Consider the following 17,362-nt stretch of genomic DNA (forward strand, 5'->3'; position numbering starts at 1 on the left):
GCTGCCCCTTCAAGATACCTTGGGATTCTATCATGAAACCCCTGGGCATTTCCAATCGCGTAAAAGTCATGGCCAATCCATAAATTCTTAAAAGTCAGGGAAAATATGCGTCTTAAAAGTCAGGGAATATTCATACTGTCAGAAATTTAGGCTATTTGAGATTATTTTTGGGGTTACCTTTACTTTTGTGAAGATTTTTTTGTGACACTTATTTTGGTCAACCATTTTCGTTGAAAGAATTCATTAAATGAACCGCTTCATAAAGTTGTAATAAGTTGTAAATCAACTTAAATCAAAGTGAAAACAGCTAGCCTTGTATGACTATTGGCGTCTGTATAACAACTAGACACATACAAAAAATATAACTAAATGTAATTCTATTTAAACTATTTTGCCACGGAAAATAAGGTGGCCAATATCGACTTCACTTGTGAATGTAAATCCAGTGTTACATTCTGGTTGGACCTCGGAGAGGGGGCGGGGCGTTACCACATAGTACCACGTCACAAACAGTGGAAGAAGACGGGATCCCCCTCCCTCCTCCTTTTTTCTTTTACGCAGCACCGAGCGATTTTTTAGCAATCCGCCCACTGACGTGCACGTCTCCAGCTTCGTACACTCGGCCAAAACCACCACTAGCCCCATCACAACACATCTACCCACTTCTGACAGGGATATATTACGCGAAAGCGGGATTGTCAGGAGAGGCGTGTTGTTTTGGCCTGGTTCGCGATCGCGTTGGATCGCCCCCGCTCAGGATCGGACCAGCTACAAGTCTCCTTTGGGAAAAAAAGAAGAAAAACCAACACGGTGAGTTCGACTGAACTGAGCTGTTGATCTCTAAGTTCTCTAGGGCCTTTTTAAGAACACGTTTCTTGTATGTTGACGTCAACTAGTCCTCTATATGTAAATAATAACCCCCCCACTGTGGACTAGGGGGATTTATTTTCCTCTAGGGTCGAGTGATCCTTTGCTGTGTAATCTCTCTTTAATCGCTTGCCTAGTCATCTGGACCAGCTCTACCGATTCCGAAGGTAAAGATGTGTTATGACACGACACACCGGGCAGGAAATGCTAGCACTTGCCTCGCAACAATAGTGCAAAGAATATTTGTTGGTGATTTCGTTTTGTAATAATCAACCATAACGCGCCAGACGCAATAGTTAAACATAACCGCAAAAATAATCACAATGACTCAGTGACGTGCTGTCGAGTGTGGCGTGAGAAAGGGTGATAGTTAAGAGACTGAGGTTGTTTGTGGTTGTTTACGCAACTTAGTCCGATTTATGTCCAAATTACAATTTTTGCCAACTATGCCACCAAACGATTAAGGTATCGTTTACCCAAAAATGAAATTTAGTGTGGGAAGTATCCAGTGACTCAGACTTTCACTCTGTTATTTTCGCCTCGCTCGCTCAAGTCAAATGGTTTTTGGAGTCCCTCCCTACTAGGGACTACTTACTTTAATACGATTTCAAACTAATGTTACATATAAAATGTTGCTTGAAATGGCTTTCGGATTTCATGTGAATTTTTTTATTTATTATTGTTAATATTACTATTGCCTTTCACACTTGCTAAATCAGATATGCCCAACAATCATATTTTGAATAGGTTAACAATCTGAACAAGGCTTCTGTCCCCTAATTTTTGTTTATAAAAAAGTTAATATATATATTTAAAATGATATTTCACTGTTTTTATGACCTCCTTTGGGTGGTTTCAAGCATCAGGCCTATGCTCCAACATTGTTCCAAACCTGTATGACTTTCCTTCTTCCTGTTTTTTCGTGCACTAAAAAAGGGAGATGTTTTAGAAAACCATTCACTTATTTTCCATCTTTTCCATGAACTAAAATGAATTATGGCTAATATAACTTCTCTTTTTGTGCTCCATGGAAAACAGTAATTTGGTTTTTTTTAACAACATGAGGGTGAGTTAATTAAGTATTAATTTTGTGGTAAAGTCTTCTGGTCTGTTTAAATGGTGGCAGGAAAAATATCATTTGTACCTGAAATCCAGTTAGTTTTTTTGCACTCTCTCTGAATCCATTCAGAGACACATGAGTGATACACATACATCAGTGATGCCTGATGGCTCTTACATGTCTCTTGATTTTTCTACTGATTTATTAATATTTGTCCACTAGAGCTGTAAAACTACTCCTGCGTCCTCACAGTTGATAATTTATGTACTGAAAGCAATGAGGACTTTGACCTTGTTCTTTTTGCTTTACAGTATATGGAGAATATCTTGGAAGAGAGTATTGACCCGTCATAATGCTGTAAAATCACATGACCTTAAAAGGATAGTTCACTTTAAAATATTTGGTATGTTTTAGCTTACCTCAAGGGCATTCAAGATGTAGGTCTATTTGTTTCCGCAGTAGTTTCAGTTTTGATATTTTTAGTCTTTTATTTTTAGTTCTTGTCTATCAATGTAGGTCTATGGTCACCACCACCTCAAACAGCATGCACCTCATAGACCTCCATTATATGACTAATAGACACGAACGGTTTGACCTAAAAATAGTAAGAGAGAAGAGTTAAAACAATTGCCTGATCTTTTTATAGGGCATGGAGGGAAAGCTGAATAAAATCTAGTGTCAGCTGTTTTCCGTTTTGTTGAGTTGGCCATAGTTCTGTTAGTTTGAGACCCAAGGTAACAGATTGTTTCAGTCTAAAGAGACTAAGGAATGACTTGAAACTGGGCCACATCATGGAAGCCATAGTGAGAAAAATGTGTTTCTAAATACTGGAAATGAGAGCAGGAAAGAGGGAGATAGCAACATGTTTCACACATAGGCCTAAATGTATAAAGGAAGATATGAATCACTGGTCTCTGGTGAGCAGACGTGTAAAGTCCAGGGGTCAGAAAGTAAAAGTCCTTCCATATGTTTATTCCACCCATGAATTTTGCTGGTGATATGTTATTTTATGTATCCATGTAATCTTAAACAAGTTAGATGTGATGTAAGATTAAAACCAGTGATTCATCTGGTTTTGCAAATTGCAATATAAGGATGTGGAGTCTTTGTGACATGTCTCTTCAGTTTCTTTCTTACTACACCCTTTCTCTTTCAGTTTTTCCAGTGCTTTCTTTTTCTTTCTATCTCTCTGTTTTTAATTTTTTTACTCGCACACATTATCTTGTTCCTGTTACTTCATACAATGTGTCCTACTTAAAGTGAAGTGTCATACAGTCTAATTATAGGAAGAGGTCTATATTTTTATCATCAATATCCCAAGGAGGTTAATAACAACATTCACAAGCAGTGCCATCCCTCAAAATCATTGGGCCCGGGACAGTTTTTTTTTTTTTAATGGGTGGGCTCAGTGAGGAGACACCTTATCCTAGGAGACATTAGTAGGTCCCCTTTGTTACAGATCATAGGTAAGTGGGAGGTTGTCTTGTAGTAATCTGTTTGTTTCTCTTTTTCTGTCTGTTAAGTGTAGGTGTGAAATATAGCCTATTCCCCTCTCACCACATTTATCTAGGTTAACTTAGAGGAAGCAGTCATGTTAAGTTTCTGTTACTTGCATGTTTCAAATAATAAGCCATATTTGAGGTTGATGGATGATTAGAGAATGTTTGGATTTCCTGCCTTTGAGGACCCACCGTTAACATCCTCACGGACTGCATGTCTGTACCAAACTGTATTGGGCAATGTAGCTACGAATGTGAAAAACAGGTATGCTTTTTTTTGGTTCGTTTAGATGTCTTTGATCCATGCTGTGTTCATGTTTCTGTCGAACCGCACCAAAGTTCATTTGGAAGTGGAACGAGATTATTTCAGCGGTCTCGGTGTTCACCAGGGTTCAGATGGCAGCATTCACACTTAATCAAATGAACAGCACCATTTTAATCGAACCAAAACTGCCATGTGTGAACAGCCCATTTACTCTTCGAAAGCTATGAAAACCAACTGCGGTTTGCAATACCTCGCCATCATGTTTGTATGAATGTTAGACAAGCTTCATAAGTGCGTTTAGAAGGCAGGTGGTGTTTTGATGTGGTTTTAAGTGCAAGACTCTGGAGTATTCCAGCTGTGTTTTCAACCAGTTAATGCACTGATTACACACTTCGCTTCATAACATGCATAAAAAATACACAATTACTCAAGGTTAAATATCAGAATTAGGTCTTATTAACAAAATGTGAAGGCACAGAGTGAGTATAATGAGGTAATAACAACTGTAAAGCATGTTTTGGGAGACCCGAATGCCCTCAATACCACTCTGTTTGTAGCATAGTGTTCTTGTAATTTGTAAGATTATACTATTATATTCTTATATGCTGTTTATGGATGTGTGTGTTCAACTGCCAGGGTTTTCTATACATTGCTGTTTCTGGTTGTATTTTTGTTTGTTTTTAAGGCAGAAAATAAGGAAGAGAAATTTAAAAATGTGTTGCCAGGAAATTAATTTGAGGAAGTACGTTGTGGTTGAGTTACTAAAATGGGAATGTGTGACCTCTGGGGAGGATTTGTGCTTTCTGTGGCATAAATGTTCAAGTTATGTGGAGGTCAGATAGTTCCTGCTTAGAGGATGGTTATGAGAATTGCATACAAATAAGATTAGGCCTGCCTAATTGATTGAAACTTTTAAAAATGCAAATGCAAAGCAGGTAGAGCTGAGGTTATGGGAGTTTGCTTAGAGCCGCAGGTGTTTAGAGGAGCTGGGATGGACGAGGACATGGTCAAGGTCGCACGAAAGGAGGAGTACATGCTTTGCATAACAGCAGTTACTTTGTATTTCTTTATAAGAAAATAAGGGACTGTATTTTGAAAATAGCAGATGCTCCTTCTCATTATCCACACACACACAAACACACACACAGGCGGGGTGTGGGAATGAAAAGACCTTCAACAGTCTTGTGGACAATATCAATGGACAACTTATGGAGATTTATAAAACTTTTTCTTTGAAGAAATACCAAAGATTGTGTGTATGCATAGTCCACCACGCAAATAGTAATCTATATTGCTGGGTTAGGACAGGAGTAATCTTGTTTGTATAAAGATTTAATTGAATTAATCAGTTATGGGGATAAATAATGCGTTTTAATATTATATACTATGCTACTATGCATACATTTTATACTATATAATATTATATATATATAATGTTTAATAACATTTTTAATATTAGCCTACACCAGAGCAGAACTGTTTTCTGTCTCCGAGCAACACACATTGGTGTTTAGTTTCTGAATTAATCTGCATTTTAAAGGAGAACTCCAGCACAAAATGAACCTTTGGTCTAATAAAACATTGGTACCTAGTCAACCTGTTCCCTGAGATTTGTTTTCATGATAATTGAATAAAGGGTTTTATCTCTGAAAACTGTTTAGATTATAACACTAGTATATGGGGGCATATAATAATTAAAAAGAAATCGCTAGTTAATACCCCTTACAAGGCTCAAAATAGCCACACACTAACACGGTAACATAATGAGGGTCCCTCCATGCAAAACGAAGCATTGAGAACTTTGTAAGTGTACAGACCGTTTAATAAGAAGATACTTTATAAAAAGTCCACTTTGTGTATACAGGCAGAAGCCGTCTTTGGAAAACAGTCTCAATAGTCGAACCACGAACGATGTGCCAAGTGAGCTGAACTTCAGCAAACTTCCGAACTGTATGAACGGCGTTTATGGTTCGGCTTGTCGAGACTGTTTTCCAAAAGATGGCTCCTGTCTGTATATACACGAAGTGGGTTGCAGTTCACAAAGCTGGGGCTGATGAAATACAATGTGGATAATTTTGAATACATATCTTTTCGTTAGGGTAGACACTGAATATTAATCACTCTCAAACCTCTTTTCTTAACTGTTGGACTCACACATCCACCATGTTTGTAGTTTTTTAACACATTTTAGCCTATTTTTGTAGTTGTAATCGATTCATTGTCCAATTATCTGAGAGTGTTTACGGATGTCCATTTATGGTTCCAACCGGAAAAAAAGACAATTTGTGTATCTTTTTTTTTTTTTCATAATTTCCATATTTATTAATTAAAACGTTTAGTTCAGATTATGTAATCATTTACTCACCCTCATGGCCATTTAATCCAAGTGTCTGTGTGTCTGTGTGTGTAATAAATTATATGATGAATCAAATAGTAATACAAATTCTAAAGCTACTTTTTCTCTAAGCTGATTTTCTCATTTAACACAATAATGACTTTAAAGAGGCACTTGGCAAATATATGTATATGAATATAGGTGTGTGTATATCTCATACCCCATTCTTCTATGGAAAACAAAAGATAAAATGTCATTGTTTGTCGTCTATACAATGAAAGTCAATGAAGTTCACCTTCCCCTCTTCAGAATATCTTCTTTTCTATTCCACAGAAGAAAGAAAGTCATACAGGTTTTAAATAACATGTGGATGAGTGATGTCAAATGATGACTAAATAATAACTTCTGGGCAAACGGTCTCTATAACTACCATCACAAATAAATAGCTTTCTCTCTTCTTATAAATAGAGTAGAAAACAAAAGTCCCACTGGCATCAGCTGTTTAAGTTGCATTCCTGTAGCCTATATTTGGTGGAGCATGGTGCTAGCAATGTTAAGGCCATGGGTTTGATTCCAAGGGAACACAGCCCTATAGAGTTTCGTTCCAACCCTGCTCAAACATGCTGCCTTCACATGCTTTCTGAAATTCCTTACTTCCTACTTTCCGTCGGGAAGACCTGGAATCATGGAGGACACCAGGGGTGCTTCTCAATATCCCTCCTCGTCTCCTCGCTCCTCCGTCCTCCCTCCTATGACCCGGAAACCGATCGAGCTCAGCCATCTTGAAGGACATCTCAATTCTCTAATTGCACCGTGAGGAGTCGAGGATCGAGGAGATAGGAGGCTTCCTGAGGAGTCATAAGCGAGGATACACAGGTGCATCCTACGCGGAACTGTTATGTTGACTAAACGTGACGCACGTGTCAATTCTCCTCCCCCTTCACATCGGTCACAATCATTTTAATTTATACTTTACCTTTGCAGTTTATATAAACCACACATCTCAGATATTTCAACAGTATAGCCTATCTTTATTATTATTTATTATGAATTTATTAAATAACCAAACTTCAACAACATAGGGCAGATCCTTTTAGCGCTGCTGATGACACTGTGGAGTGACGCTCGAGTGATCAAGTACTCCAATGTATAAAAAAGCTTTTATTCGATTCCTCTGTCCTCCTTTCCTTTCCTCGCTTCCTTCTCTCGCGTCCTACAGGGGGTGGAGCTGAGACGCAAGGAAAGGAAGCGAGGGAAGGAAACGAGGATGCACAAATAAGAAATGAGAAGCACCCCAGGTTTATTCTTGCCTAATGATTGGGGAAATCTTATTAAAGCCAAAATGATATTTAGCTTCCCATTCTTTGACCTATAGGGAAAACATTTCCCAGTGTTTGACATTTAACATTTCCCATGCTGAATGTTTACCACGCTAAATATTCAGCTTGCTATGGATAGCTTGCTGTCGATACTGGAATTTCTGTCAAATAAATGCCATTTTTGCTGTGTATAAAACATACAATATGCTTTAAATGATTCATTTAAGTAAATATGTATTACTTTAATGACAAGATTGACAATGCTATGACACTGTTGGAGAAAACTAATAATGAATAGCAGTCACAGCGGCAATCTTTCTCCCCTCTAAGTTCAAAGTTTGGCCCATTCAACTAAGGAACTTGGATATCAAAATGAATCCCTGAGCTTCCCTGTGGTAAATACGACTTGAGAGGGTGTTCATGTCTAGTTTTGAACTGGGAAATTTGTAATTTATTATAATTCCAACAGCATGCAAAGGCAGCATTAGTTTTCTAATAAGCCTGAAGGACTTGATTAGCTGGATCAGGTGTGTTAAAATTAGCATTGAATCTAAACTCTGCAGGTCTCTTGCGCTACAGGAACTGAGCTGCCCCTGGCTTAATGCATAAATGGAAATAAACGCAACAAAAATAGCATCTTTGGCAGATTCTGTGTCTACGAGTACTGAGGAGGATGTGAGCTGTAGATAGGTCAGAGCACCAAAATGGTGTTTATGTATAGGAGCACTGAGGAATTAGTCTGTACAATATAGAGTCACAGAGATGGACACTGAAAACGTCTCCTAATGGAAAAATCCAAACACACACACTTGCAAAGCACAGTCAGAGATTCTCGTAGATGGTTTGCTTTTCTTCTCTAAAGAAACATTTGCTTTCCCACTGCCAAGAGCTAGAGCTTGTGGGAAAGTAGAGAAACTGCAGCTCTCAAGGATCTCTCAGTGATTATGGTTGCACAACTGGTGGTTCATACACCTGCGTCTTCCATAAATTACTCCTTAACAGCATGACCTTTGATTTGGAGTCTTAAGATGTTGTATACAGTATTCACATGTTGGGCTTGACTGAGCCCTCTGGCAAAAATTGAAAGATAGTTAGATAAGCACATTTTATGTCATCTGTTAAATTTGAATTTTTTAAATGTATGTTTACAGATTACAAATAAAAAAAAGTATGTTTTCAGATAACAAGTAAAATGTAAAACAGGTCCTAAAGTATTGAAATACGTAAGACTTCTTTAGATAATTTTGCTGATAACGGCATGTAATTTGAATGGTCATATGAACTCCAAAAACCTTATACAACTAACCAAACACTGTTTCTTAAATGTGACTTAAATGATAAAAGTCTGAACTAAACCAAGATTATGATGCCAAAAAATTAGTTCTATCATTCAGAAATGACAGATAGAATCGTATGGGTTGCCAAACGAATGACTTGTACTGTTATGTGCGTTTAACTGCTTGTAAAATGTAAATATTAACCAAATTGTCCAGTTGTAAACAAATCTTTATATCCGGCTAGTGCACTTACTCTGAATAAAGGCAAATAAGCTATTTATTAGTGCTGTGACTTCAAAAGAACTGTCTTCTAACAATAGTGGTTAGGTGTCCTTTTTGTGTTCTGACCTGCACAAGTGTGTGTGTGTGTGTGTGTGTGTGTGTGTGTGTGTGTGTGTGTGTGTGTGTGTGTGTGTGTGTGTGTGTGTGTGTGTGTGTGTGTGTGTGTGTGTGTGTGTGTGTGTGTGTGTGTGTGTGTGTGTGTGTGTGTGTGTGTGTGTGTGTGTGTGTGTGTGTGTGTGTGTGTGTGTGTGTGTGTACTGCTGCATGACTAACTGCAGTTAGTAAAGACATCACTGTGTGCTGTTTGGCCCAATATTTTGCTTTATGTGATATTGGCTATCTATAGTCCTATAGGTATTCTTTTGTGATTTAGCAGGTGTGTTTGCATAAATTTCATGTGTTAAACAAAAGTTTCAACAATGACATGCATGACTGTTTCCACCTTACCATCAGACTGCATAATAAAGAACGAACAATATTGTAATGATGTAGATTTCTATGCCAGATGACTCTTCTGTTCATTTTTCTAGCTTGCGTCTAGATGCATATGAAAGGAGTTGTGTCCTTGTATGTGTGTTCTGTAAATATTTGCCACCTTTTGTGAATAGGAACTGAGCCAGGTGTGTTGAGAGGCCATGTTTGTTTTAAGATGATGGGAAATGAGAGGTTATCAAAACTGCAGCTATACGCGAATGAAAAGCCTGTACGTTTCGACTGTTTATTCAGTCATGCAAAAGCTCATTTGATCTGTTTCACATTTCAGTACAATCAACTTGAAAAAGTGCATGTGCCCTTTAATAATGTTTATGTAACAGAGTTAAACTTGCTCAAGTTGCTCTAATTTTTTAGTTTAAAATAATTATACCAATAGCCTGCAATTAGTCTTCTTGTTATTTAACAAGGTTGTGTTGAAGTTTAACAGCCTCAGTTAAAATGTAACTTTTAACATGCAAAAAGATATTTCAAGAAGGAAGTGTTTTAGCACTGTTAATGTGCATCACAAAAATAAGGAAACAATATGAGCTGATGAATCTGGCAGAACCCGTTTTGCAACATTATAAGGTTTAGAGAACACAAAAAAATGAAAAAAAAACATCATTTTAGAATAAAACAAGAGTGCATGCTGTGGAAAATGAAACCCTAAATCAGCTTTTACCCACAGGTCAGTTCAATTGCTGCTAAAAGGATAAAAGCTAATGGTTGGCTAGTCATCTGACAAATGTCCTGTGGTTATTTGGCATCATTTCCAAGTTGCTATTTACTTCTTGTTGTTGTTGTTGTTTCTTAATGCTGACTGGTTATTCTTTGTGTGTGTGTGTGTGTGTGTGTGTGTGTGTGTGTGTGTGTGTGTGTGTGTGTGTGTGTTTCCCCAAGCTGATTTAATAACCAAAGGTCTTCCAGACATAATGTTGAGTCAGAGACTTTTAATCTCTCTCTCTCTCTCTCTCTCTCTCTCTCTCTCTCTCTCTCTCTCTCTCTCTCAATCTCTCAATCTCTCAATCTCTCTCAATGATGGTTAATACTGGTCAAGATCAAGAATAGCCAGACTGTTGATCTAAGTTTGTTTGCTCTTGTATTGTTTATGCTCAATTACACACAAATACAAGTTATAGCTTGGCAAGTAGAAGTCATTATCCTCATACCAGAACATTCAGGTGGTGTGTGGCGAATTGTTGTGTAACAAGTAATAATATCTAGCTGTGTCATCAACATATGGTACATACATAGTTAAAACTGAAATATAAATTTTTATAAAAAATTTGTACAGCTCTAAAATTAGCTACACTTAATGTATGAGATTTTTTTTTTTTTTTCAAGGAATGACACATCCCATGAATCATTATGAACTATTGGTTTTAAGTATTCAAACAGAATATTTGTAAAATATTTACATATGTATACATTTTTTTAAAAAGTATTACTTTAATTTATCATGGATGCATTAAATGACATTTTTAGTGTTACTATATTTCAAATAAATGCTATCATTTGGATCTTTCTGTTTATCAAAGAATCCTGAAAATAAGGTTTCCACAATAATATTAAGCCGCTCAACTGTTTTCAACATTTATAATATTAAGAAATGTTCATTGAGCTCCAGATCACAATATTTTAATGATTTTAAAGGATTGTGGGACCAAAGACTGGAGGAATGAAGTTTTATTTATTTATCCCCCCCCCCCCCCCCATTCTATGCCACAATTACTGTCGTTGGGCAAAACTGGTGAACAGGATGCCTGCTATATACACAGACAAATGTCTACATAATTCGCAGCACATATTATGTTTTTTTTTTTATTACTGATATACTGCTATGGCAGATAATTGCTTTTCCAGTATACGTCACAGTCTGTTAACCTACTCGAATGTGCTTTTCTTTTTCAGGGCCATACATTGGTGCACACTGAAGGGATTCAGCACCCTTGAGACTACGAAATTTGTCAGAGTTTGCCATTACTGAGTTTATCACCACAGAGGTGGAGGGGGTGAAAAACTGTACCTCCCAGCTACTCTCTTCCAATGTCCCAGAGACGCTATGACTGCTGTCGGGGCACCAAACTGCTAAGTGTGGGCTTAACTCCCCTCCCCAGCCCCTGAAACAGCCCCCTACTCTCTCTCACCCAGACATGAAGGAGGTGAGGCTGTGGACAGCCAGTGATGTCTCCGATTGGCTGACAGATGAGGGCATGCAGGAGTACACGGATGCGTTGCGGAACAAGGACGGCCCTGCCCTCTTGCAACTCGCTGAGGAAGACTTTAATGCCTCGCCTTTGTCCTTGGTCACCGGGGACGGTGGTCGACAACTTTTGGAGCGCATAGAGACATTGCGCTTCACCAGCCACATGAAGACACACAAGAGCAACAACCATGAAAACAGTCACCATGCCAACGGACACGTCAGCGGCGCCCTTGTCAACGGCAGTGTTAGCAACGGCAAGATCCTCAATGGCTTTTCAAAGAACAGCTTGCACTCTAATGCAGTTCGTATCTTGATTCCACCTCTGCCTGAGCAGGAGCGAACGCCGTATCCCACGGAGTGGTCCAAAACAGGTGTGGCCTTCCTGTACGCACTGTGTTGCTTCCTCACAACAACAGTTGTGATCTCAGTGGTGCATGAACGCGTCCCACCTAAGGAAGAGTCCCCGCCCCTGCCAGATAAATTCTTTGATCTGTTTGATCGCGTGGAGTGGGCATTTTCCATCTGTGAGATCAATGGCATGCTGCTCGTGGGACTGTGGTTTGCACAGTGGCTTCTGCTTAAACACAGGTTGGTTCCTTACTCATTACACTAGTGGTTTTCAACCTCTTTGATTCCAAGGACCTGCAATGTCCACATTAATATTCTAATGTTCTAAATATTCTTATTTTAATCTATGGACAGTTCTAGTATATGTTCATAAGAAAAGTAACTAAAATAATTATAAAAATTGCAGTTAAAATAATTACATGATTACATGTTTTTTTTTTTGGATCCCACTCTTTTTAGCCCTTGAACCTACATGACTTTTCCAGTCATCTTTATGGCTATCTTTGCTAGGACATTTATTGATATAATGAAACCCCCAGCAAGCCCCCTAACCTTAACCATCACAACTAAATGCCTAATCCTAACCTAACTCATGGCGTCATCTCCTGAGCAGCTGAGTCAAAATAATTTAACTCCTGTTGTGACTACTAAATAATCAAGAATGTTTTCTTTAGCATTGACATCCTTAAACCATGTGGCCAATCCTATGATCCTTCTCTAGCTGGTATTTTCTCTGACTGTATCTGATTTCTCTCTGTTTGCAGGGCTATAATCGGTCGCCGGTTCTTTTTTATTGTGGGAACTCTGTATCTGTACAGATGTGTGACCATGTACGTTACAACATTACCTGTGCCAGGCATGCACTTCAAGTGTTCCCCCAAGGTAACTGCTGAACAATGACAGGACTCTTATCTCAACACTGTAACTAAACCATGATGGTTAATGCTGGTCAAGAATAGCCATACTGTTGATCTAAAGTGGATAGATGTGAAATCGAAAATCTTGCCCTTTGCCATAGCTCTCACATCTCATTCGCACTTTAAGAGGGACAGCAGCGATTTTGTGACCTATAACAAAGCTTGTATAACTTGATATAACACATAACCATTTTTATGTTTTTAGCAAAGAAACTTTTGGTCACCGCCTGGTTTATAGGTTCATACTTGTGAACTAGTCCTTAAAATCAAAGAAGAAATAGTCAAGAAAAGAATTGTTTGTCTATCTATACATGTTTTTTGCTTGTATATGCTTATGTGTTTGTTTGTGTGTGTGTGTTGTAGCTCTTTGGTGACTGGGAGGCCCAGTCACGGCGAGTAATGAAAATGATGGCAGGTGGTGGCCTGTCAATCACTGGCTCGCACTCTTTGTGTGGAGATTACCTTTACAGTGGGCACACAGTGATGTTGACACTTACATACCTCTTTATTAAAGAGTGTGAGTACACATATTAATAAATAATCATGGAAAAACTCTTTCTGAATGTTGTTTTTGTTTATAACTCCATCTAGTGGACATGAAGAGCAATAACACCATCTATCATACATAAAACCAATGAAACATCTGTGAGTTTGTTACTTCTGCCTACACTATGAAACCAATACGCAGAATTAACAAATGTTTTATGGGTGACAGATTCTCCACGGAGGTTCTGGTGGTACCACTGGCTCTGCTGGTGCCTGAGTGCTGTCGGCATCTTCTGCATCCTGTTGGCTCATGACCACTACACCATCGACGTGGTGGTGGCCTACTTCATGACCACACGCCTCTTCTGGTGGTACCATACAATGGCCAATCAGCAGGTAAATTTGGAGTTGAAACTCTGTTGAAATCTCTGCTGATTTACCAGATTTAAGCATCTTGTGCTCACTTAATTTTTCTAATAATATTTTTGAAAAATAATGTTCTCAATTAAGAAATCATGTCTCATAGCTTTAATGCTTTTATTGATTTATTATGCACTCCATATATATTAATCTACATAATATATATAAATGAATATATATATATATATATATATGTACAAAGTATATATATATATTATATATATATTAAGTTACTCTGTTTTGTTTTAAATTAAAAAGTAATACATTACTTCACTAGTTACTTGGGAAAAAGTAATCTGATTACTTACCTTGCATTACTTGTAATGTTACCCCCAACGCTGCATATAATAGACCTTTTTCAAGACATTATGAAAACAATTCTGGGATAAATGTACAGAGATGGTCTTTGAATATATTGATCAAGGCAGTATTTTGATTCTGTTGCTGTAATTGATGGGTATCTTTCTTCCTTCATCTGCATCTGTGCGTCTCAATTTCTGAAGAACTGGAAAACAGTGGTATTTCAAAATCTAACATAATGTCTCTCACTGTCCTATAGGCTCTAAAGGAAAATTCCTCTGGAAACCTGTTCTCTCGTGTGTGGTGGTTCGGCCCATTCCAGTACTTTGAGAGTAACGTCCGTGGCATTGTGCCTCGAAACTACCAGCTACCGTTCTTGTTGCGAACGATGATGAGCACCCGGGTTAAGTACAGTAAGCTGGACTCCCGTGAGTCGTGACCCTTGACTCCTGATTGGCTGGAGCTCTGTGAGACTCTAAAACAGAAATTGCTCTTCCCACCAAACCCTACAAAACTGGTTGAGCACTGTGACGCATATACACCGATTATTTTGTTGTATTCGAAGCATTTCAATGTCCCTAGCAGGTATGTATATGTAGAGCAGAGCATCTAACAACTGGATTCGATTTGATGCTCTTTATGGTTAGGAACTGTCAGGCCTTGGTGTCATAGAAAACTGAGCCTTCCTGCTGTCCTCTCGTTGGACTTGGCCTCGCAGAATATGTAATCTAAGGTTAATTTACCTGCCAAAACGGTATTGAATAAACTGGAACACTTATAGAAACAGATTTTCTTTTTAAAAAGCATCTTTTTGTAATAATTTTAATAAATCTGGAGCAAGAATTTTTTCTAAATATTTTGCAGGGTTATTTTACAGAAAGTGTCATCCAAATAGAATATCTTTTCTAGATTTGTACCTTCCTGATTGCTGGAACATGTACAGCTTCAGTGTTTTATAGTGCCTTCTTCCACACACACACACACACACACATACATACACACATATAAACATTCATACACAGTGTTGAGAAAGTTCACTTTCTATATGAACTAGTTCAAGTTCTATTTTTATTTATTTTTTTTCAATTATTGCCACAACCCATATATAACCACTACAGCAATTATTTTCGCTAATTATCAGCGGGCAAAGTATGCACAGAAATTTAAGATTTTTCCCATCCTCACCAACCTTGTCTTAAAACTGATCATACAATTCGACGCCTCCTCGATGCTTGCTTGACTACATGCTGCTTCTTGTCTTGATGACGCATGCGGCGGCCTAGGTGCGACACTGGTGGCTTGTGTTGCCAGATTGGGTGTTTTTCTGCTACATATTAAGGCCTGTTTATGTGTGTTGAAGCCGGGTTTGGTCTGGAAGGCTCTATAGAAATCTGGCACCCTATTGAACAAAGTTAAACTAAGAGAGCGTGCGTTCACTGACACCAGAATGAACGCGTTCACGGTAACGTTCATCAGGCAGTACAGTACGTTCAGTTCACGTTCGCCCAAAATATGAACAAGTTCATGAACTATCGTTCAATTAACGCATTAAGGCACAACACTGCTCATACACATGCATCCATACATCCACAATGTACATTTACATAATGTGTTAACCCACAATGTTGTTTGTCCGAATGTTTTGATTGACCCGGGGTGGTATGTTTTTATAGAAGCTATGAATGTGGGAGTTCAGTTCTGCCTTTCACATTACAACAATCCTTCAAATCAACACAGAAGCACACTTCCTAACGTTTTAATTGGATAATTGTGCTAATTATTAATTACTGAAGATTTTCTTTCTTCTCCGTACCATTGTTCTAGCAAACTGATTCAAGAGAAATGAAGAAATAGAGGAGAGACTAGCTTGAAATGAAGTGTTTCGATCTGGTCGCTCGTTTGACGAAACTTGAACAGTGTTTTATTTTTTTCACGACTTAAGGGCTGTTCACACAGGATGTGTTTTTGGTGTTTTAATAGTTCACCTGTTTTCAACTTACGAAACGCAGCAATTGTGGTCAGAGATGTCTGTGTAGTGCGTGTTTACGTAGCAAGATAAAAGTGGTTCAGATGTATGCAAGAACGTGTGTGCGAATGACCCCAGTGTGTGTTTGGTTAACTAAATTAAATTGTTAACCATGAGCTCATGCTCTGATTTAAAAATAATGCATAGAGAATCACTGCTAGGCTTTGGAAACCAACTTCATATTAAGGAAAGTCAGATTGTCTTCCTTTACAGAAAAGATTCACTCATATAAACTGAATGTTTACAATATTACACATGAAGATAATAATGTAAGTGTGTGTAGATGTGGTATTTTACATACATTTCAATAGCATATATTATTGTTGTACACTGTACAACAACACGCTCATCTGTCACCTATCCTATTTGTGTGGTTTAAACCATAAAAGTGGTTTGTTTGGTAACAGGAGGAGGGAGTTTGCTTCCACACTCAGTGCTTCCTCTATCTAGCCAAAGGGAGGATCATCAAGTCTCTCACTAAAAAGACAGAAGTGTTGTAAATGTTTTGGAGCAAGAACCAAAAAGAAACTGAAGGTACAACCAAGTATTTGTGAAAGGTAGACTGAATGATGGGTGAGGCGGACCTGTAAAAGTCTTTGAATGTACAATAAGTGGCAGTCCTCAGTTTAAAACTGGAAGGAAATTCAAAAGCACTTTAAAATGCCCAGCTACACAGTTCTTCGAAACACTGCACTTCAGTGACCTGCACGTTAATAAACCTGCAGGATAAAACACTATTTTATTATTCCCCCAAGTAACATGATGGTTTTGTACTCTGTCTTTCGAATGAAACTGACAGTGGGATAAGACCTGTGAATGTGTGACGTGGCCAAAGTGCATGTACCATGTTGAAATGGATGGATTCAGTATGCCATTTAATTGTTTTTTCTTTGTTTTGTTTTGTTTTTTTGTTTTAACGATAGAAATGTTATTCAAACCAGTGTTGGCTTATAAAAGATTTTAAGTTCTAAATAATGACGTGTTTATTTAATCCAGAATTGGTGAAATTCAGATTGTTCAACCATTAATTGCTTTGTGTTACACTGCCAACTGAATGACTTGAGAAATGAACTGTGTGATATGATGACTCTAAATGCATGTTGTTTTTGTTGTGGTTTTGTTTCTTTTTTCATTGTCAATCATAAATCCAGCATTGTCAAATTACTTTTTTTGTCTAATGTAAACCAGGTTATTTGTGCTAAACAATCTCTAAATATGAGAAAAGGAGTGGAGCAGATATTGAATAAAACATTTAATATTCTGTATGGTCTAAATTTAATT

At 37.9% G+C, this 17,362-nt stretch overlaps 1 protein-coding gene across 2 annotated transcripts; it reads left to right on the forward strand.

Moving 5' to 3' along the window:
- The first annotated feature begins 503 nt into the window (after positions 1 to 503).
- On the forward strand, positions 504 to 17,344 carry sgms1a (sphingomyelin synthase 1a). 2 transcript variants are annotated; one of them, XM_089120343.1, is made up of 7 exons: positions 504 to 810; positions 937 to 1,034; positions 11,290 to 12,172; positions 12,697 to 12,814; positions 13,213 to 13,366; positions 13,565 to 13,731; positions 14,315 to 17,344. In XM_089120343.1, exons 3-7 carry the CDS (start codon positions 11,532 to 11,534, stop codon positions 14,492 to 14,494), a joined length of 1,260 nt encoding a protein of 419 aa, XP_088976469.1. In that variant the 5' UTR covers positions 504 to 810; positions 937 to 1,034; positions 11,290 to 11,531; the 3' UTR covers positions 14,495 to 17,344. The 2 variants fall into 2 exon arrangements, with proteins under 2 accessions (XP_088976469.1, XP_039512022.2); XM_039656088.2 differs by lacking the exon at positions 937 to 1,034.
- The last annotated feature ends 18 nt before the right edge of the window (positions 17,345 to 17,362 follow it).

The sequence above is a fragment of the Pimephales promelas genome, chromosome 15 (genome assembly GCF_988280905.1).
Source record: "Pimephales promelas chromosome 15, fPimPro1.hap1.1, whole genome shotgun sequence".
Taxonomy (NCBI): Eukaryota; Metazoa; Chordata; class Actinopteri; order Cypriniformes; family Leuciscidae; genus Pimephales; species Pimephales promelas.